The sequence below is a fragment of the Haplochromis burtoni genome, unplaced genomic scaffold (assembly GCF_018398535.1).
Source record: "Haplochromis burtoni strain Fernald_Lab_line unplaced genomic scaffold, NCSU_Asbu1 Contig_2291, whole genome shotgun sequence".
Taxonomy (NCBI): Eukaryota; Metazoa; Chordata; class Actinopteri; order Cichliformes; family Cichlidae; genus Haplochromis; species Haplochromis burtoni.
Window position 1 is genome coordinate 3,462 of NW_024584652.1, and position 10,391 is coordinate 13,852.

A 10,391-nucleotide genomic window follows, 5' to 3' on the forward strand; every position below is an offset into this window, starting at 1 on the left:
TCTATGATTAGCAAAGTTTACAAACAATCTCTGTGACACCAAGAGCCTTTCCACGAGAACAAACAGACTGGTGGGAGTAGCCAGAACTATGATCCCGGTACCTGTTACCATCCCAGTAGTAATCTTTCCCACATGAACACTTCCACTGCTGATACTGAGTCGTGCTGTGGATATTTTGCTTTCCCAGTTGGACAAATGGGGCCAGGTCTCGGTTACTGATGCTTACTTTGAGCTTCATTGTGATTATTTCTTCTCTCTGGTGCTGTCCGGTTCTGCTGTAGAAGGACAGCGTGGAGGCAGAAAAGTTCCACAACACCTCCACCTTTTCAGGTTGTGGTACAGGCTCTTCTCCGTTCTCCCCCTGATATTTGATTGATGCAGAGGTTGTCACGAGTTGGGTCCCAGTTCTGGCTGTGCCAGTATTTTGCACCTTCAAACCTTGTGAAGTGGATGACTGAGAACCTTCATTTCTCTTTGTTGTGAGGCTGCTGAGCTGCTTATCCTCCCAGCACAGTCCATACACAGCTCCATTCTTCAAGTTCTTTGCACACTTTTTATCACATAAACCAATCGTCCAATCAGACTCTTCGGACAGACTGACCACCCACCTCTGAAAGCTGCTGGCTTTCTTGGTACTACAGATTAGAAGAGTTGCATAGCACTGTCCCAGCCAGCTGTTGTGGAAAACCTTCCTGTTGTCTTTGGACAGCCTACAGTTTAGTTCAATAACAAGTGGCCTCCCAACTTGTTAGTGAGGAAACCACTTCCTCAACTTTACTAATACGAGATTCTGCTGAGGTGAGGCTCTCGAAAAACACTCCGATTGCATCTTTCATTTCTTCATGTAAACTTTTCGCAGGTAAGCTGTAAAATGCGTTTTGAGCGACTGAATTGCATCCAGAACATTAGCCTCGGTCGGCTGATCGCTAGCGTTATCTTACTCCATCTTCGGTTTCACGGTCGTTCTTAGGATCGTCGAGTCCATCTTTTCTGGTTGTTTTCGGTTTAGATCGGCATAAATACAGCTTTTTGGTCTTATTAATGACAACAAAGAAACACAGCGGCTGTTTTATACGATTTAAATGATCTGATAGATGATTGTTAGATTATTCTGTTATTATATGTTACCTTATATATGTAATCAAAGTAGTTGAATTAGAATACTTTCGCTAGATCATATTATACCCTTTAATATAGAGTGTGTGATCTGTATGTAGTTTAGTTCTCGTTATACTTTTGAGTTAACAGAACATATTCACTTATTAGTTTAGTAGATAAGTGTGCATCATTCTGTATCCTTGATCTGCTGTGAATGTATTACATGCTCAATTGTTGAATCATGAGGAGAAGGTTGTAAGCAGGAGACTCTGTGTCTAGGCCAGAAGAGATAAGTCACATTCCATACCCCCACCTTTACGGAGAGCAGAGAAAAGACAGGGAGCCGAGGTCATAAATTAGGCGCTGTAACAGAGAAAGAATGTGATGTTTGGTCTTTTACGATTAGGTGGGGGCCGTTAGAGGGTATAAGAAGCTGTGTAAACCGTCACCATTTTGAGACTTGCTGTGACCCTCTTCATGCATGTCTCCCCATCATGATGGTTCTAATGCTCAAGTGTTGAATTGTATGGAAATAAATGATTGTTGATTGAGCATTTATACACCGAGTATTGTCCTTCCTTCAGCCCAAAGATTCAAAGAATTGGGAGATTTCAACAACTTGGTGCCGTGTGACCCGGATCTTTGGTGTGCTGAGGAGGTGCAGATTTGGCCTTTGGTGAGATCGTGAGGCGAGGTGAACAGAGGACCGGTCCAAATATAAAAAGGTAAGCACAGCCTGTTGTATTATAAATACCAAATGTGCATATTGGGCTTTCCAAATTAATCTGTTCGCTGAGTTACACGTATTTTCACATTAAATTTGTCGGTGTCTGGTTTTTGGCGCAAGATACTAACAACATAAGTTGAGGCTGAATTCCAGTGTGTTAAATAAACTGCTTCTACCGAGAAACTAATAAGATACTACGTTGAGCTAGTTGCAGCCACTTTACCTTCCACATTTAATTTTGTCTAATACTGGCTTCTGTAGCAATAATACATTAGAATTTCTTCTGAAGACGCGGCCATTAGTTCAGTACATTGAAGTCGAGGTTTGAAGTTTGTTTATGGTGTCGGTTACGTCCTGGCTCTTGCCGGCTATGAAATAGAAGTTGATTTAAGGAAAAGCAGATGCTGGCTTCACGGTGCGGTTGAACGCTGGCAACGCGAGAGCGAAACACGTCCGTAGGTTTGGTTTATGATACGGCCGTGTTCCGGTGGTGCGGCCGTGAAGTGCAGTAGTGGTTGGTGCTAATTTTTAGTACATTGAACAGAGGCTTGACGGTGGTTTGTGGCGTCAGTCGAGTTTTTTTTTAAGGGCTGCGGTCATAAAACAAAGTAAAATTTTACTTGCCAAGAAGTACATAGAGCAAAACCTGGTTTATGATGTCGGGTATAACTTCGGGGATGCAAGCATCACTTTTATGATGCGACTTTGCCCCGTTGTGGCGGTCCATAAGCGCAGAGAAAAGGGTATTTTGATCTTTGGTTGTTGTGCTCCAGAAGAGTTTTAACAGTTGAGCTCAGAGGTTTCTGTGAAAAGTTCTGCTGATGAAGAGCGCTTTCTGTGTGTCTCACTGTGGGTGCGGAGCTGTGAAGCGCGCTCTGGGTGCTGTTTTGTGTGTGAGTGAGGCGCGCTCTGAGTGTTTTTTGTGAGTGTGAAGTGTGAATACAGTGACAGTGACGATTGATGTGTTTGAATAGGAGGACATTAGTGCGAAGAGAATGCTTTAAGATCCAAGGTTGACGCCTAGTGTACCTGTGGAAACTATTTTGTTCAAGGTTTGGAAACCCCCCTGTCTGTAGACGTGCAGGCAGGTTAAGTGCTAAGTTGGCAACTTGGGAACTGAGGACTCCCGCATTTCTCCCCTCTCGTTGTAATACAGCCAACACAACATCATTTTCCTGTTCGTTTGCTTTTGTTTTTTGTCTGTTTTTGTTTTTTGTTTTTCTCTGTATATTTAATTACAGGCTGCTTTGCCGGCCCTGAAAGCCGAGGCTGACTGGACTCCTGCTCTCCCCTATACGTGACACTGACCAAATGCTGCAACAGCTGGACCCACAACAACAACCTGAAAAAGTCAACAGTGCTGCAGGAATGCGATCTCATGCAGCAGAGACGGAGAGCACTAAACCTAAGGCCCGTTTCACTACACGGGGGAAAATTCCCAGACTGCGTCAGCTGACAGAGCTGTGACGAGACGCCCGCCAAGCCCGAAGGAAAAGTAAGGCCGAGCAAAAGAATGCTGACCTTGATAACTCTGCATTTACACTGTGCAGGACAGTGATGGACCAACACGGATGATCGGGCAGCAAAAAGGGCGTGACCGGGACAGGAGGAGTAACTGAGGTCAGAAGGCACCTCAGAATGGACAAAAAACACAGAAGAAGATGCAGGTTTCACCTGCGGTGAGCATGGACACTGGAGAAAGGACTGCCCCAATTGGGGTCAGAACCAGGACGGACAGAACTTTGAGCAGCAGCAGCAATGGTCGCAAACAAACTGAAAAGGAGGAGGGCAGGACCCCAGGGCATGCTTCAGGCCGTGGTTTACCCAGAACACCAGAACAGGAAAGTGATGAACACACACACACACACACACACACACAGATTCAGAATGAAGTGAAATACACACATGAACACATGTGCACTCGTTGATTGAGTGAGAAATGACACACACACACACACTACACACACATGTCTACACACACACACACACACACACACACACACACACACACACACACACACACACACACACACACACACACACACCATTGGAACGGGATGCTTTGGGAACACACACGTACACACACACACACACACACACACACACGTACACACACACACACGTGTACACACACACACACGTCTACACATACACACACGTACACACACATGTACACTGAGAATGACACACACAACACACACACACACACACACACACACACACACACACACACACACACACACACATACACGCTGATGCAATGAAGAATGCTTTGCTTATGCTGATATGCAAAATGCTGCACACAAACATCCCAATGCATAATTTTTATGAGGAGCCATTGATTACCATTGATTACTTAGAATGTGTTATATGTCACTCAGAGGGCATTTATGTAGATTTTAGGAATAAGGTCTAAAACGGTTTGGTTATGAAAACAATGTCTGTGCGTGATGTCTGTTTATGGCTCAAGGCCTTGACTGAATTCTTTGCTGTGCTTCACACAGCCCTGATGAGGAACAGTGGCACAGAGTGAAAATGATGAATTAATAGTGTAAGTTTAGGTTGGAGTACGGCATTTTCTGTGATTGAGATTTAATTCAAGGAGGAACAAAAGGTGTTACGGCACCTGAGCTTCTCATTCCCACACAATATTGTCCCGGCAGGAAGCAAAACGTTCCTGTGAATTTCTGGTTGATTTTTGGTTTTGCTTAGCGCTAGCTTGATTTTATCAGTGAGCTTTGGCTTGTGTTCTTTCTCGTAAGCGAGAGAGGGATAGTTTTATGCTTGGACATGTCTGCAACGGGCCCTAGTTTGTGTTATTTTAGTAGTATTTTGTTGGTTATGTCTGTTTTCGTTTTTGTTACAGTGCACTGAGATAAGAAAATCTGAGAGGTGTGATCCACCGGTGGTGATATGTTGATATTTTGTGAGTTCATGATTTAACAATCAGCTCTTTAAACCAGGCCTGAAAGATTGAAATTTAAAGCGCTATGAAATATTCTTACAAAAACAGTTGCAAAGTGTGTTTCTCCATGATTGTAATTGGCTTGGGAGAAATTCACTTATATGGGACACTGATCACATGAGAAGTCCTGAGTCTAAAAGGATTGCAGCGAGTCAATCCAGAACAAAAGAACAAAGAATTGTTTCCTTTTAAAATGATGACGTCATCTTGCTGGTGATGGAGGCTCGAATAGGTTGCGCGTGAGACTCCATTATCAGCAACATCTGGTATGAATGTGTGTGGATGAATGCATGTGACTGGACTGTGATGGACTGACTTGATACTGAAACAAAGACTGCACCAACTTTAGGATTAGTAAATGCCGACAAACAATTCACCCAGCCGGCAAGAGAAGGGTGGATGCTTCGCTTTGTTTTGTTTTTGCAGGAGCAGGAGGATAAGAGAGACTGGAGGAGGAGACTGTAGCTTCACATGAGAGTGTGGAACTGCAGACTTAACACTTTGGTTGCTAATTTTGAGTTACTGATGTTTGCATTAAGAAAACTGTGCTATATTAGCTGTGTTTTGATTAAGGTATCATGTTATATTATTGGGAATGCCAAATGCTACAGTGGAGAAAACTTTTGATATCACTCATGACTGGAATATGTTACTATTAACCATAGCAGGCCACTGTAAAAAAGTCAATTAAATTTTATAGAGGAAAATCGCCAAAACTTTAACAATACCTATGAATGACTGGCCACATTCAGAATAGAGATATGCAATAATAAACATTGGTCCACGTGATTTAGGTTCTCACTTGAAATAGTAAGTTATTAAAAGTAGAATATAATCGACAGGGACATGTGATAGGATGTGGTACTGCAAAAGAACAAGAGCAAAGTAAAGATAAAGAAAATATTGTGTTTAGTTTGGATAAATTCAAATTAAAATGTACCATTACACTCAGAGGATCAATATGAAATAAAACATATGCAAAATTTGTATGAAGTACATGACTGATAACTGTTCTGTCCTGAGCTTTTGTTTCTATAGCACCCACTTGACCACACCAACAGTTTCTCGCCACCAACAGGGGGTATTTGCAAAGAATAGGGAGGAATATCATCAAAACTGGGAAAGGTAAGCCCCGAAGGGGGTGATGACACCATAACTTTCACTTATGGTCAAATTCTTAAAATTTGACCCCAAACTTGAAAATTCTTCAAACATTTAGAGACAGAGTGGATAAACATAATGTCGCAAACCACATAAGGATGGAGCATTTGAATCAATAAGATGGTGAAATAACACGCAGTAAAATGTGGATCATGTTGATTATGTTTATTCCAGTGTGCAGAGGAGTCAATTCCCTTCACAAAGTTTATAAATTCACTTGAACCAAAATTAGGAGCACCCGGTGCTGCAAGAGTTAATAGTCACAATACCCAAGGATAAGCACAAGAGCATGACTGATATGATGGGACTGGGATTTTGCTACACTTAATTATTGCAGACACAACTAAAACTATAACTGAAACTAATCAAAACTAAACTAAACTAGCAAACAATTGGTAAAAACTGATTAAAACTGATATAAAATTGAAAATCTGAAGTCGAAGCTAAATAAAAATAAAAACTAATGAAAATTGCAAAACTATTACAACCCTGGTCCAGACTAAGATGGCGTTGGACATCTTCAGGGCAGAAAAGGGTTGGTGTGACCAAGGTGTGGTTTGGCTTGTTGTATGTACATTTCAAAATGTTACAGCTCTGGATGGACCAGTTACCAGGGCATGGAAGGATGACAGACTTTATTACATGAGGAGAAGGGAAATTTCCGGGATTGAAGATCCTCAGGGATGACAAGGCTGGAGCAACGGTACTCGAGAGAAGAATTTCTGATACTTTCTGAGATATGATGTCACTAACCTTCTCTTTTAATTGTCTAGCTCCAATGAATTGACACATGGGAGTGTGTCAAAAAGGGGGGAGTTGAGTCCGAACATCAAACAATGGTTTTATGAACATCTTATGACTTATTTGTGTGTTTAATAATTTAGCTATGGTAAAACTTAAGCTTATAATGTGTTAGACTTAGAAATGGTTCATTAATTTTTGATTTCTTTTACACACACATAGATTATGATTAGAATAAGTCCCTGGGTCAGAGAGTCCTGAACATAATATTTTAAACCAAATTTGAATCATTAGAACAACAATATTAGATTATCAAGGCTAGGGAGAGAGGTGTTTTGGTTTTCTGTCTCTTGCAGAGAAAGGAACAGACACCAGACGGGGACACGGAGATGTGAGGACCCTTCACAGCAGAGACAGATGTAGGGACTGCCGAGACAGCAACTGGGGTCAAGTGTCATGGCGTTTGGGCTCCTGGAGAACATGGATCCCACAAACACAGCAATAACCATGAAGGGGTTGGCGAAAACCAGGAACACCAGACCAACGAGGTTCGAGAGGCTCTTGGCAAAAAGGGGGACACGGCGGTGATCCCAAAACACACAGATCCTTGTTTGAAATCGGGGCAGAATAATCCCCAGAACTGTGCAATGACTAAAGGGTGGTCTAACCCCGGAGGTCGAAGAAAGAAGCTGAGAATCACCCAACTGGAAGACACTGGTAGCTGCAGCAATAAAAATAAAGGTTAAAAGCTCCTTAGACAGAGGTTCTAGTCTAAGTACATTTGAAAGGTATAAGGGGGGCATTAAAATGGGAGTGGAAAACTGGAGCACCAAAATAAAGCTGTGGGAGAATTGGGGAGTGATGGGAGTGTCATCTGTAACTGCTGTTATGGTCGTAAGTCTAACTTTGCTTGCATCTGAACTGCGTGAACACAGAGGTCATCCCACATATGGTCCACCCGTTAAAGGGGGACAGAGGGCCTCAGGACCAAGGAGAACTGGACCTTGCGACCCTGGAGTGTATGTTATAAGTGATCTCTTTTAAGAGATCAAAAGGGGGAATTATTAGATTATTCTGTTATTATATGTTACCTTATATATGTAATCAAAGTAGTTGAATTAGAATACTGCTGTAGATCATATTATACCCTTTAATATAGAGTGTGATCTGTATGTAGTTTAGTTCTCATTATACTTTTGAGTTAAAAGAACATATTCACTTATTAGTTTAGTAGATAAGTGTGCATCACTCTGTATCCTTGATCTGCTGTGAATGTATTACATGCTTAATTGTTGAATCATGAGGAGAAGGTTGTAAGCAGGAGACTCTGTGTCTAGGCCAGAAGAGATAAGTCACATTCCATACCCCCACCTTTAGAGAGCAGAGAAAAGACAGGGAGCCGAGGTCATAAATTAGGCGCTGTAACAGAGAAAGAATGTGATGTTTGGTCTTTTACGATTAGGTGGGGGCCGTTAGAGGTATAAAGCTGGTAAACCGTCACCATTTGAGACATGCTGTTGACCCTCTTTCAAGCATCTCTCCCCATCATGATGGTTTAATGCTCTTAAGTGTTGAATTGTATGGAAATAAAGTATTGTTGATTGAGCATAAATACACCGAGTACTGTCCTTCCTGGGCAGTGGGGACTCTGACTTTATTATTATTGTTGTTGTTATTATTATTTGGTGTGTTGTCTGCACTGCCCCTGTGCACATCTGTATGTAGGCAGGTGTGTGTGTGTGTGTGTTGCCTTTCTTCTGTGGCCAAGTTACAGGCACCTTCAGCCCTGGGGGCGTGGCCTGACTTGAGGGCTGGCCACACCCGAAGTCCTTGCCGCACACCTGCTCCTCATCTGGGCTCGTCGGGGGAGCTATTTAGATGAGCGATGGAGCTTCCACCGATGCTGGATTATTGCGTTTGACTACACGTCAGTCTTCAAGCACAGTCAAGTGTGAGTGTATGCCTGCTGGGATAAGTGTGTAACGGCTGCCTCTATTGTTTTCCCCTCAGGAGGAGTGTGGGACGAGAAGGAGCAGTGAGCACGGGGAGTGCAGGGACACTGGGGCAGAGAGCACTACACGGGGACTTTTGGGAAGAAGACACTACACGGGAGTCTGGGAAACTGGGGATTTATTGTTGTTTACTTCACCACCTTGTAAATAAACACTGTTGCACTGAAGAGTCCGGCGTTTGGGTCCTATTTCCCCATCTCCCCACGGTCTGCCAGCCAGACCGTGACAATCCCCCTGAATTGAAGAACACGTGTCATGACTTAAACAAGGCCTTTCTTTCCTTTGCTTTCCTTTATTTTTATTTATCTGATTGACTGAAGCGAGAGCACTGCGTTTTCATGTTTGTTTATATGAAAAAAGAAAGTTAGTCAGTTTATTCTGTGCACCAACAAACTGATACTGAAGTAAATCCTGCCTCAAGCATCAAAGCCTTTATATAATAATCAAATATTGTGACTTTACATGAAAACTTTCCTCTATTTTACAGATAGAAAATAAGGGCAAGGGCAGTGATAGATATCCTGCCTCAAGCATCAAAGCCTTTATGTTGGCACAACAATAGAAACATTGCTGCCTGGATTTTATCATTTGATTGCATTTTATTACAAGTCCATGTCTCTTCTACCCTAGCACAAAAGTGTGTTTGCAAATTAAACTCTGATCTGTGTTTTCATGTTGGCACGTCCATATTTCTGCAGTAAAAGTTGCCTGACTCTACCTTCTCTATTTGTTTCAGCAGTGTAAAATTCAAACCAACTTCCAGATAATCCAAACTGTTGTACAACACTGAGTTATATTCAGCAAATCTAAGGAGGACCTCCTGCTGGAAAACATGTCTGACAGCATACAAACAAAAAGGAGAAGAACAGATCCACAAACTATCCTCTGTGACATGTGTATAGAGGACAGGAAACCAGCAAAGAAGACGTGCATGAAGTGTGAGATCTCCATGTGTGTCCAGCACCTCCAGGCCCACCTGACCACACCTGTGTTACTGCAGACTCATCCTCTGACTGAACCCATGGCTTTATGTGGGAACACCAAATGTTCTCAGCACGGCAAGCTCCTGGAGTACTACTGCTTGGACGACATGACCTGTGTGTGTGTTTCCTGCGCCATTGAGGACCAGCACCGCCTACACAATATGAAGACCTTCTCCACAGCCCACAAAGAGCTCCTGGAGAAGCTGAAAGCTGAGCAGCTGATCTTACAGGAGAAAACAGACGATGAGAATGTGAGTCTGGAAAAGTGGGAGAAGAGTGAAAGAGAGAAGCTGGGTCGCTGCAGTGTGCGTCTGATTGAGGCTGTGACTAAGCTGCGTGACATCTCTCTGACCAGCGTCCAGAGCTCGGTCTCTGCTCGTATGGTGTCCCTGAAAACCAGCAAGAGCAGCCTGGAAGCAGCACAGAAGGAGAAGGACACCTTCAGATTCCTGCAGATGTATTCTCAGGTGCATCAGGATGTGGAGAAGGCCAAAGCTGTGGATCTGAGAAAAGGGCTGGAGCCGGGCAGCCATCGGGACAAACTGGTTGAGGAGATGAGACAGAATGGGGAGAAGATGGTGAAGCAAGCGTCTCAGTTCTGGGGATCATTGCTGACTCTGGTTGATCCTGAACACCACCAGGAGCTTGTTCCCACTGGTTCACACCTGATCTTTGAGCCACAGTCTCTGGGTCCTGGCATGTCG

At 43.1% G+C, this 10,391-nt stretch overlaps 1 protein-coding gene across 1 annotated transcript; it reads left to right on the forward strand.

Moving 5' to 3' along the window:
* Positions 1-743: 743 nt before the first annotated feature.
* Positions 744-10,390, forward strand: LOC121813700 (tripartite motif-containing protein 29-like; the record flags this gene model as incomplete). The annotated part of the gene is given in 2 exon segments (XM_042217590.1): positions 744-859; positions 9,441-10,390. A coding segment is annotated over 1 exon segment (854 nt), but the record flags the coding sequence as incomplete, so codon positions are not given.
* Position 10,391: the final 1 nt, after the last annotated feature.